The sequence below is a fragment of the Centruroides sculpturatus genome, unplaced genomic scaffold, assembly GCF_000671375.1.
Source record: "Centruroides sculpturatus isolate CEXI.00-Female unplaced genomic scaffold, Cexi_2.0 scaffold1165, whole genome shotgun sequence".
NCBI lineage: Eukaryota > Metazoa > Arthropoda > Arachnida > Scorpiones > Buthidae > Centruroides > Centruroides sculpturatus.
In genome coordinates, this window is record NW_019385337.1 from 236,675 (window position 1) to 250,213 (window position 13,539).

The 13,539-nt window shown below is 31.6% G+C and overlaps 1 protein-coding gene across 1 annotated transcript in view; it reads right to left on the bottom strand.

Annotated features, from left to right (window-relative positions):
• Positions 1–586: 586 nt before the first annotated feature.
• LOC111637822 overlaps positions 587–13,539 on the bottom strand; it is a 35,369-nt gene continuing 22,416 nt past the window's right edge. Inside the window, exons 2-4 of the mRNA XM_023383394.1 lie at positions 4,170–4,306; positions 1,348–1,571; positions 587–630 (exon numbers count right to left, since the gene is read on the bottom strand). Coding sequence (XP_023239162.1) covers positions 587–630; positions 1,348–1,571; positions 4,170–4,306 — 405 coding nt within the window. The remainder of the gene's footprint in view (positions 631–1,347; positions 1,572–4,169; positions 4,307–13,539) is intronic.

Here is a 13,539-nt window from a genome sequence, read left to right on the forward strand (position 1 = left end):
TTCTTCTGTCATCAGATCCATTTCAGGTTTCATTATGAGCTCTAAAATGCTCTTTATTTCTCAGATGTGATTTTCATTACTCCATTAGCAGCTTGAAACTTATTGATATATCTTTCATAGCTAAGATTGTGCCTACTGCCATACTGCCTAGTGACATCAGACATCTTGTGCCCATTTCCTACCTTGGCTATTATCTCTTACTTGGTTTCTACGGTGAGCACAGTTCTTGACACTCCTCTTTTTAAGCTCCATAATATTATCAGTTTCTTTTTTAAATAAAAAGATCAAAAAAGCACTTATGAAAATTCAGAGAACAGAAATCAACTAGCCCACAAAAAATTATTTAAATGCAAGGCCCAGATGAAATTCGAAATTTGGTATTAAAACGTTAACAAATATCTGATGGGACAGTTAAACTTTCACCTTTCATAGATAAACCCTGACGCAAAACTTAACGAGTGCCCATCCGACAGTCTCGTGAAGACTATAAAAAATTATTTGTCAGAAAGGTAAAGAAAAAGCTGGAATTACAAGGGAGAGTTTCAAAATTTGGAGGGATACTATCTGATCGGTATCGGGTTGAGTGTCAATGTTGACGCCTCTGGTGCTCTGTAGGGTTTGAATTGTTACCTGAAGACAAGGAAAAATCAATTGGTATTTGTTATTTTCCGTCACTTCTTTTTATGTTTGTTTGGTAAAGTGTTTGTTATCCAAACATGTGTTTGTTGTCCAATCATAAAAATCTTTCATGAAAGTGTTCATTATACAATTTGTTCGCTATCCAAACTGTTCGTTAACCGATCACCCACTGTATATATATATAAATGCTTATTCCTTTATATATAAAGGAATAAGCATTGAAAAAAAATGCAGGATTGTTGGAATTGGAAGCAAATTTGTTGTTAGTGGAGATGGACTCAGTAAAAATGGATAGACTAACTCCTGATTTATTATGTATTGTACTTTATATTAAGCTTCTAATAAACATATTAACATCCTAACTTGCATTAGAGGATGTTCCTATCATGCAAGAACTTATTTTATGGTGATTTCCCTGCTTCACAATATTTCTTTCCATATCACCAATTAAGGAGTACTGCAGCACCATAAGCACTTCCTTCGATATGCCTCTGTATCAAGTCTGATGTCCTCATATATGCATATTGTATAATTTGGAATTTTTTGGAGTTTTTTAAATTTTAAAACTGGATTTTTTCATTTAAATAAAAAAATAGCAAAACATTTTTTATCCAACAAAGAAATTTAATAAATAAAAATATTTTTAACTTCTATTTTACAGAAATATAAATAAAAAACTTTTGAATTTTTTAAATAAAAAAAATTTACCTGTTGCATCAGAATAATCAATTTGACCTTCTATCAATTGATTTAATGCTGGTTCTCCCCAAGGATCATACACTGCCATGACAAGAACAGTACATAACCGTGCAGCTTTATCAACAAGAGGACCAAATACTTGACTCGATTTGGTTAAAACCTTTGCCATTTGACGTTTCTGAGAGGAAGTTACACGAATCCATCTTCCTGATAAAATAGTTAGGGATGTTTCACTAAAAGTAATAAAATAGAAATAGTTTACAATATGCTAACCACATTTTAATACTTTAAAACTATTTTAAAATGTAAAAAATGTAGTTTATAGTTTTAAAATAATTTCTATATAATTAGATACATGTATTAATGTATCTGAAAATAAAACTAATTTGGGGCGTGTGCCTGACTTTTTCATCTTGGTTGCACTAATCCTAATCTCCAAGATGGTCTAAACCAGTGTTTCTTAACATTTTAGTGATGAGGAACCATTTATCAAAATTTTTGTCTTGCCATGGACCATGAGCTGTTTGGCAGTAATATAGGTTCTTATAAGGTTGTTCTATAAATTAAACACGTAGAAAATTATTCGGAACCAAGAGTATTATATTATTTGTGAAAGTGTTACATTAATTATATTATTTTAGTACAATTTTTGTGACTGCATACTGTTTACCAATTGCTGAATTCTTGGTTCAGTGCTACTCAAAGCAAAACACATGTCGGCACTAGCATCCAACCAATTTCAATGTTTATTTTTAATTATCAAAAGCACTGAGAATCCTTGCTCGCATAAATATGTGGTTAAAAATAAAGTTAGTTACTGTAAAGCAATTTCTCGAATTTTAGGGAAAGCAATAGCTTTTGGATCCAAAAATCTTTAAGATTAATTCCTGTCTCGAATGTATCCTTGCAGTTACTATCATGTTACATTTTAATTAACTACTCTTGCATTTCATCCAGCACCTCAGAAATGTTGACTATGAAAGGATTGCAAATCAGTTTCTGAATACCTTTGTCCTTGCAGTCAGGAAAATAGTGATTAAATTCATTTTTCAAGCTTTGCAAATGGAATGTAATGTTCTTTTGTATTTCTCCTTTAATCTCGGCAGACTGTCAATCAATAATTGGATTCAATGTATCAAACGCAGAAAAATTCTCTCTTTCGACTTTGCTGATCCATGGGTCAATTTTAGTGATAAACGCACTGATTTTATCTTCAAATGCAAATTTATTGCTAGTGCCTTCCAATTTCATATTTCCTGACCACACACCATACCCCAGCCCAGTCCGCTATCGGCTCTAACCTTGACATACCGCGCATTGACATCAACTCGTCATCATTTATTTAATAATTTTGGAATAACTTCACGGACCATTTCGGGTGCTTTCAGGGACCACAGGTTAAGAACCATAGATCTAAACAATAAAATTTGTGACTTCTAGCCTATTGTGCAAATATGAAAGAAACTAATGAATATTTGTCCATTTGATCCATGCAACTTCGTCATATGTTGAACAAAATCCGTTTTAGTAGAGAAAAAAAGTAAGGTTGTCAGCAACACCAACACTCATCTATAGTCATTGTTCTGTCAGTAGCCTACTTTCAGTGCCCCTTGCTGTCTACTTGCTTCTTTTCATTTCCCTAGATTTACTTACATCCCACAGAGGAGTGGTAGCATCCACTTTGGGAACCACTGCATTTATCCAGGGATGGTGTAGAGAACCCATCTCTGGATAAATGCATAGGCATTGTACTTGTAACTTTGAATGAGTGACTCAACAATAGCAGCAATTTAAAATAAATTTATTCTTACAAAAATATCATTCCACATATTCTCTGGTATTTCTTCATTAGTGCATAACAAAAACAAGTTTCAATTAATTTTAAATAAGAGTGCTGTATTGCATGCAATAATGCAATACAGTAAGTGTAATAATGCTGCACATAACAGAGCACGACAAAAATGAAAAAATGAATTTTGATAGTAGAGAACTTTAGAATTTTAAATTTTTGCTCATTTTAAAACAGTGTTATTAAGGCATCATGATAAATGCATTTATTTGAAAAAGTTCTTATAACTTTTTAAGTTATAAATCATTAATTTATAGTCAACAACATGCAATTGCTTGTCAAATTTTTGACAGTTATGTATTATTTCTTTTATCGATTCATTTCTAACATAGAAAATACTCTTTGTTAAACAATCAGCAAAAACTTTTAATACTTTCTGTAATATTTCGAGTGACATTACTTTTTGAATTTAAGATACTTTGTTTTGGATAATGCATGACTCAGTGCAGAAAAAATTAAATTCAAATAATTAGTTCTAACAAAATTGGTTGTTATATTTAAAGAAAATATTATTCTGAATAAAATAAAACAAAAACATTGCCATTTGAATCATTGACAAGAAGAATGGAAGCTTCTGTTTACAGTGTAATAAAAAATTTTGCAATTTGTTTACATCTAGTGTAATATTCAGCACAGGCTCTACTGCTAATCTCCCTTTAAAGTAATAAAGTTTTCCTACCTTAACCTTAAAAGACAACACTTCCATCTCTAATTACAAACAAACCCAATGTCAAATTCATGATTTTTGATCAAAATACTCTCAATTAAAATGTAGAAATGGAATTTATGACTATAAGGGATACTTTTTATTGTCCCAAAATAACCATGCAAAAGCTCATTAAAATCCATGAAATACATTTCCGAGTCTCCCCTTGTTAGTTATAACATGAAAGTGTTAATACATTTAGTATCATGCTGCAGCATTATGTATATGTGTATGTTTATTAATATAATTTCTTTAAAACAAATTTCTTTTACCTACCGAAATAAGGAATGAAATATATTAACAGCATTAGTTAAATTCTCAGGTACTGTAGCAACAGCAGTCCAAACTGCAATAAGGGTATGAACTGCTTCATCAATATTTTCTATTCTGTCTTTATTAAGTTTTGAAATAATCTGAAAAGAAAGTAAATAAATCATTATCAGCTATTATAAATAAATAAAAATTTTGTGATAAATTATATATTCTTTATAATCAAAATTATATTAATCAGATCAAAACAATATGATTGTTCAAAAGTTATGTAATACATAAATTTAGTTTCTAATCAATAAATTTTTAAAAATAATGATTTTTTGTATAAAGAAAAAAGTACATTTATATCCAATATTTAACAAACTGTTTATTTAAGTTTTAATTATTTCTGCTAGTACAGTAGAGTCCCGAAAACTTGGCACTTGATAACCTGGCAGTCCGGATAACTCAGCGCAAGCTGTTATCCTCCCTTCTTTCTCCAAACAATGATGGTCAAAGTCATATCCAGAACTTAAAAGAAAATTAACTTATTGGATGTTGTTGACTGGGTGGCAAATACCTGGAACGAGTTAGTCATTAACACTAGTTAGTTCCGGGCAAAAACTCCTTGATCATGAGGAAAATGAATTCGTTGAACATGATGATGCAGAAAATGTAAACTTACTTGACCTGCTGAAAAGAGTTCCTGGATGTGCAGAAGCTGATGAAAATGACGTCGAACAGTGGTTCCAGAACGATACCGAGCAAGACATTATGTCCGATGCAGAAATTATTGCTGCTGTCACAGTTAATGAAAAAATGCCAGAAAATGATGAAGACGTTGAGGACTCCACCGTACAAGCTCCTAAAATATCACATATTGAGGGACTAAAGGCTGTCAAAAATGCCCTTCAGTATTTTGAACAACAAAGTGCGTCGGTAATGGACTTACTGTTCCTTCGTCATCTTCATGATGAAGCAGCAAAACGCAGAGTACATTGCGGAGGACAATAGGATTCTTTTAAAAAAAGTAGCCAGTTTTTGCAAAGTCGGCTAGTTAATTTTCATTATAGACAGCTTCATGCCTCATAAAGTATTTTTCTGAGGTCTGTCTTATCAGGTAAATTACTGTACACTGTGTATTCATTAATTTTCATTTTCATGTAGTAAAGGCTCTGTGCCTTTATAAAGTATGTACTTTTCCTTTGATTAAGGGTATTTAGGCAGTTTATTCTCTGTTGTATTCTCAAGTATACAATACAGTCGACCCCCCTATAACGTGCGTTCCTATAACGGAAATTCCTATAACGTAGCGAAAAAATTGCAGCAACATTCGTTTAAAGGAGCTCCCAAAACGTCGTCGCTGACTTGTTTTGCAACAAGATTGATAGAATCTAAACCAATAGTGAATAAGCAGCCGAACTACTTTCCTCCGCCCTGCGCCACGCTACGGAGAGTTTAGGCGGCTAAATTGAGTTTGCTATCGTCTGTACAGTATTATATATAAATTAGGTACTGTACATATAATTATATACTAATTATATATAAATTAGGTACTGTATATATAATTATATATTAACTTAATTTATTGTAACTTTATTATAATTATATATATGCTTTCTGCCGCCTGGCAACACGCTACGGAGATTTTAGGCTAGTAAGTTGAGTTTATTATCGTCTGTACAGTATGTAAATTAGGTACCGTAAGTCTAATACAGCACTAATTTTATACATTTCTTGTGAAAGAAACACTTCTTATTCAACGGCCATAAAAATTATTTATATTAATGATGTCTCCAAAGGTCAAGTTATTTTTCTGCAAAAAATTATTTATCAGAAATCGCGGCCAGCATTTCGTGTGCTGTTCCGCGACGAAAACAAGCTTTGAGCAACGGCGTAGTCAAACGGTATACACTCAGTAAGTAATCCTATAATTTTTTTGTTTATAGCATAGTTTATACAGATTATTCCCAAAAAATTATACGTGTTTTGGAAATGTTGAATGGAATTAGTCTAGAATCGGTTAATTTTATAGAAGAAAACCTTTCAAACAGCCTTAGTCCATAAACTTCACACCCATTGGGCTGCGATTGGCTCATGTATTTAATCATTCCTACAACGTAAAATTCGATTAACGTGGAATGTATCTAAGCGTTATAGGGGGGGTCTACTGTACATACAAGTACAGTATTTTCTGAGGAAACACTTGTACTTATTCTTTTAACCCCATTCCCAATAACCCAGTATTTTTCTTGACCACCCTTCAGTCCACATTAGGCCAAGTTTTCGGGATTCTACTGTATTTGAAATACAGAAGTTCATTTTAGGTCAATATGAATGTTAGAAAAATTATTAAAAACAGGATATTTGACATTACAGTTTTCATTATAGATTAAACTTGTTTAATAATAAACAAAACAGGCAAAAAGTGTTTTAATTAATTACATAAAAAAATGGAGCAAAAAAAGTTAACATTCATCTCTACAATCTGCAAAACTGAACAAACAATTTTATAAATTTGTATGTTTGTAACAAGTTACTGAATACATGTATGTAGTTAGCCAAAGCTCATCTTTAAAAATTTTGTCCTAATCATTCATTTTGAAACAATTTTCTAACTTTAAATTTCCTTAGAATAAATGAAATAATATATTCAAAACTCACATATTTGAAATATAAATGGCCCAATTCATACTATTAAACAATAATAATAAAATAAATAATTACTAATATAAAAAGCTATTGCGCGTGCACGCGCGTGTGTGCATGTCATTTCCTTATAACTCACAATTTTTGTCCAATCCAGATAAAATTTTGGTTATACAGTAGAGTGTCGATTATCCAAAAGTCAATTATCTGAAAGAATTCCAGTCGGCAAATTTAAATTTTCACCAGTGCTATGGCACTGCAATCTTTGGCTATGTCTTGGGCTACTCAAATATTTTATGTTTTTGATACTAAATTAACTTCTGAAGTATAATTTTTTATTGTTTTTATATTTTTCAATATATTTATTTTGTTTGTACAAAATAAAGAAATAATGTTTAACAATACAATAGTCACGATTATTATTTTAAAAAGTTTATGCTAGGCTTAACATTGACGAAAATTCAACACGAAGCGACATGCAACAAAGAAAAATTTCAACATGGGATAGGTTAATATATTTTTTCATACATAATCGGTTATCCGAAATATCGATTTTCCGAACAACCCCAGTCCCCAATTGATTCAGATAATCAATGCTTTACTGTTTTTGTTTTATACCCTGACAGAAAATATAGGCTACTTTTTTTGTAGAAATATTAGCTATAGAAATCAACATTTTATAAATTTTGAATCAATTAATGAAATGTAGGACTCTGGACATTTCATTAACACATCTCTGGCTAGAGTCCTCCATATGCAAAAAGCCTCCTTTTCAGCTCCTATTATCTCATCTTTGCATTTGCTAAGGTGTACAAGGAAGGCACATAGATGAGACCTATAGAAGATAAGATTGCTTCACCCAGCATGTACATTGAGAAGATTTCTGTATACAGTAAAATGGTGTGCTAAAACCAGATGTTTGAATTTCTTTACAGAGTTGAAATCTGCCTTTGCTTACTCAGAAAAGAAAATCTATTCTACTCAAAATGTTATTACAGTACCATTTTTTATTGTTAACATAATATATGTAGAAACTGGATGAGGATAACCAAAAATAACAGAAAACAACCTTTTTATCTAGCAAAGAAATTTAACAAATTAAAAAGTTTGATCTATATTTTATAGATCTTAATTATAATAACTTAAAAAAATCAAATGATTTAACAGAATCAAACATATAACTATTGAATGTTGAAAAGAATGAAATACCATATAAATTTTAAAATTTAGCATAAACCAATCAGAAATAATTTAAAATAATGTGAAAAGATGACATGTAACTAAAAATACTGTTTTGGATATATTTTATATGTATAGATTAAAAATAAAATCTCCAGCAATGAGTTACTTAACTTTCCTGACAACATTTAAAACTGAGTTTGTAGCATGTCATCTGTTATATTTTATTTCAAAAAACTTCTTATATTTTTGATTATTATAAAATAGCAAAAAGCTTAATTTTGAAGTTAAGGATCAGTTTTATACAAAATTGTAAATGCTTAACAAGTAAAATTATCTTTAAGTCCAACCCTACTCGAGATATGACACACCACCCCCCTTTATCTCCCCACTCCATTGACCTTTAACCATCAAAATTTAATAAAGGTTTTTAAATTTAAATAAAGGTTAAATTTAATAATGATCCCATTAATACACAAACCTCCCTGCAAAATTTCAGAAATTTTCCAAGGGAATTATTACATTTCAAAGAAATTGTACAAAATGAACACACAAACCCCTGAATTTTTTTTCTGCATTTCTCAACATTTCAAGGTCCTGAATACAAAAATATAAAAATCTTAAGGGTTATTTTTGATTGATTGTTATATATAACAGAGGGAAAATATGACAGAGCCAAGAAAGTAATAAAATAACTCTATAATTTTACAACCTATATTCCTTCTGTTGGCATAAACTGCTAGTTTTGTTCTGTTCATATTTTTGTTTACTGTGTAGTAATGTTCTTTGATCCTTTTTTCAAGAAAACATTTCAACAGAAGATCGTATACATACAGGTTACTGCACATAACTTGGAAAATAGAAGGGCATAAACAAGAGAAAAAGAGATTTTTGGTGGACTTTCATCCAACACATCCTACAAAGAAAATCGAAGTTCGACAGTCATGTGGGTCTCATGTCACTGGTAGTCATCCTTCTTGCTTATGTTTAACAAAACCACATGCTGGAGACTTTGAAGTTAGCTGCCATCAGCTTTTAGTTTCCTGTTATTTTTTTTGCTTTTCAGGATTTTCCTTCCTTCTTCCATAGGACAGTTGGACAAAAGTCTAGGAAAGGCTCAGAAGTTTGTTTTTAGTTTAAGAAGTATAAAGCATTTATTGCTCGCACATTTTGCTGAGTCATGCCAGACAAGTGTTGCATTGCAACTTGTTGGGGTAGATACAAACATGGTCCAAAAGTATCTGTGTTCAGCTTTCCAAAAGATCCTAATCTAAAACAGAAATGGATATGGAGTTTGAAGCAAAAAGATGGATTTCAACCTACCAAACGTTCTATGGTAAGTACTTTGTTTTTCACTTGAATTTTTGTGTTCGCTTTGTGTTGCTTTATTGAATTTTAGAGCAGTATCTACTGAGTTTAATTTTATTTAAACTATAATTAAATTATGTTGTGAGTTTGAAAATTTGTTATCAATGCAAGTAAGTGATTAGTTACTTTTCTATATTAAACTTAAGTTGGTGAACCACATATTCCACCTGAGCAGTGTTAAGAGAAATGAAACGTTTGATGAATGATGAAAAGAATGGGAAACTTATAAAAGCCCCTCTCTCATATACTCGTCTGAAAGCAGGATCTATTCCAAGTATATTTCCTGATGGGCCAAGTTATCTTTCTGTGATGCCATATTCATGAGTGCCACCAATTAAAAAACAAAAATGTCAGGAAGCAGATTTTGTTGAAAAGGCTATTGCAGCTAGTTATCTTTAGGAATTTATCTGAACTTAAGTTATGTGTTAATCATGTGAATAATTTTAGGAAGTGGAATGTTATAGAAAATGTGTCAAGTGTAATGTTCCACACTATTAAGTAAACCCCAGCACCAGAAATTGCTAAATCTTTAACCATAAAGAACTAAATGCAAAAATATTTTTTAAAAAGTACCTGTAAAATCTCTAGGCAATAGTGTGCATTTCCTAAAAAAATTTGTTGCTTACATAATTTAAAAGATGTTTAAGTTAACTTAGAATCATCTGAATGAAGTGATAATGATTTGTTAATGGATTAAGTTTTATTTGTCCAGAAGATCTTACGTCAGCTGAAATTAAGTTTAATTAAGTGAAATTAAGACCAGTAAACCCATAAACAGTAAACCAGTAAACCCATAAACAGAACAAAGAAATAAGACCAGTCTTATTTCTTTGTTCTGTTTATGGGTTTTAGCAAATCCAAAAAGCCTTAAGGTCGATGGGGATTGTACGATTACATTCTTTATGCCTAATTCTTATTCAATGTTTCAAGTCAGACTTCACAGCCTTCAGGGTCTCAATCATTTTTATACTTTTAGATGTAGCCACAAAATAAGAAGTCTATACTTTCTGTCAGAACATAGAATGATTATAACCAAAATTTCATCTGAATTGGACAAACATTGCAAGAGTTATAAGGAATTCACACACACACAATGGCTTTTATATTAGTAATACTTTTAGTTAGTTTGCTCATACATTAAAATACACAACAGGAATGAATTTTTTGTTTTCAGTACTTTCAAATCTATGTCAAATGGCAGAAAAATATAATAAAGCTATACATAAACCTCTCTAAGCCCAATTATAGTAGCAGTAATATAGATGGATTAAATCCAGCTATTGTTTGGCTTTAATAAAGTTATATTGGTTTCACTCATTAACTGTTTGAGTAAAAGCAGACTTCTTACAAAAAAGTAGAATAGTACATTACAAAAAAAAAATCTCAATCCTAGAAGTATCGAGACATGACCTCAATGGATGTTGGACAATTATAAGGGCTGTTTTATTTTTCAAGCTCAGATGATCCATAAAACAAAGACAAGTGTAAATAACAAAATGAATTTATTACCAAAAGTTAAGTACAAACATGGTTACTTTTTGACATAATCACCGTGAAGATTGAGGAATTTGTCATATCTGTGGACAAGCTTTTCCATCACCTTGTCATAAAATGTTGCTGCCAGTAAATTGAGATGACCTTAACAACATTGTTTTGATGAAAGTTAGTCTCAAACCTCTGCCCTGCTAGCCATGTTTTCAGTTCAGGAAAGAGGTGGAAGTCTTCACACATTAAAAAATTTTAAGCTCAGTGGAAGTCTTCGCCACCTTTAAACAACCAGCACATAGTCCTGATTTAGCGCCGAGCAACTTCCACCTCTTTCCCGAACAGGAAAAGTGGCTAGGAGGGCAGAGGTTCGAGACTAATGACACTCTTCAAAACACGTTAGGGCCCATCTCAAATTATTGGCTGCAACATTCTATGACAAAGGAATGGAAAAACTCATCCACAGATGTGATAAATGCCTCAAATCTTCACAGTGATTATGTCGAAAAGTTACCATGTTTGTACAGTACCTAACTTTTGGTAATAAATTCATTTTGTTATTTACACTTGTCTTTTTTTTTTATGGTCCACCGGAGCTTGGAAAAAAAACAGCCTATGTAATTTAAACACAACTTGCCTATTTAAAAATTATTCTATGAATCTGTTTGCATTAGTTTAAGTTACAGCATTTTCTTTTGTCTTACCATCAGTTATTCATTATTATTTTTTAAAATTATTATTTATACCTTCCCTGTGGCAATAAATATACATGCACCCCATTCATGGTTGCTATAATCAGTAAGTAAACTGAACTTGTTTGCATTTAAAACAAAAACTTGCTTAATAAATACAGGTAGGCTTCCAACAACGTAATACCTTTACAACGCATTTTCGCTCCAATGTGGTTGGAAAAATGCGGAAATTTTCTTACAATGCGGTACTTTTACAACGCGGTTTACGGTATTTAGAAACGAATTATCTTTCACATAACAGAAAAATCGCAAAGGATCATGTGATACGAGCCGCAGTTACAAGTTACAGAGTTACAAGTCTTTAAAAACAGCTGTTTGTCGACGATGGTGTGTTATTCCCTTGAAAGTTTCAGGGGAAGACTGGTTTCTAGACAGATATGCATCAGTTACCGTAAACACTCAAATATATCACTAAATTTTCCATCATTTATACTCTTTCAATAAGTGGGGATTGCAAAAATGGTCCAAAATACAGTATAAACTTTTATTGAGTGTATATTTTTAACAACATAGTGAAGAAAAGTTATTTTTTGCGATTTTTACTGTCCACAAAACTGATTGAAAAAATTTTAGCCATAACAATGCCGAATGAAAAGAAAAGACTGTCATGAAAAAGGAAATTTATAACTCTTCAAACAAAGATAGAAATTTTGGATCGAATAAAAAATCAAGAGCAAATAGCTAATATTGGTAGGCATTTTAATTTAAATGAGTTGACTATTCGGTCGATTAAGCAATTGGGAGAAAAGATCAGAAATTTGGTCACATCCGGATCATCTATTCTTGCGAAAAATGTTGCTCGTCCAAGAGCACTTATAATGGAAAAAATGGAACAAGCGCTAATATTATGGGTAGAAGATATGAACAAGAAATGGTTGCCTTTAAATAAAACTGCACTTAAACACAAAGCCTAAAAATATTTGATTATTTAAAACAAATGGGACAGTCGTCAGCTGATGAAACCAGTGTTAAATTCGTGGCTAGCAATGGCTGGTTTGGAAAATTCAAAAACGCCATTCAAACGTCAAGTTTTTCTCGTTTTAGAACCGAATCCCAGTTTTTGTATTAAGTTGGTGTCTCCTATAACGCGATTTCCCACAACGCGGTATTTTCAAGGAACGTATCTACCGCGTTGTAGGAGGCCTACTTGTAAAGTACTCTGCTTGAGCTATGGTTTACAAAAAAACAAAAAAAATGGTTTAATTATTATAACAAGCATCTTCATGTATGCCTGAAACCATTAATCATCCAAAAAATTGCAGGCATAAATTTACAGAGATACCTAGCATTCAATAGACATTGCTCAGCTGGCAATATGCAAATGAAGGGAACTATAAAATCTCGTGTGGTTTCAACACTGTTCAAAGTGTGAAAAATGACATAAGAGGCTAGGACTGCAAGTTTGCTATAAGATCCTCCTCGAATAACAGAATGGAACACTATAGAACAGCATGCTCAAGAATTATGTTTGAACAAGTCTACTGTCAGAATCTTCCTCGTACTTTGAAGAAACCTGTTCTATCAATGTAATCCATGTTCCAAACATCTAGTTTCTTTAACTGAACAGCTTGAACACGAATTACACTGATAATTTTAACTAAGAAAACTTGTTTGTTTTTAAAATACAGTGGGTGATCGGTTAACGAACATAATCCGTTCCCAGGCTTTGTTCGCTATCCAAATTGTTCGTTAACCGATTATCAATTTACCATAGGTTTTAATCGAGATTTAATTACAGTAGAGCGTTGTTTATCCGAAGGTCGGTTATCCAAAACGTCGGTTATCCGAAAGAATTCCAGTCAACCTAAAGTATAATTTTTATTTGTTTTTATATTTTTCAATGTATTTATTTCGTTTGTAAAACATAAAGAAATCATTTTTAACGATACAATAGCCACGATTATTATTTTAAAAAGTTTACGTTAGGCTTAACATCGACGAAAATTCAACGCGAAGCGACA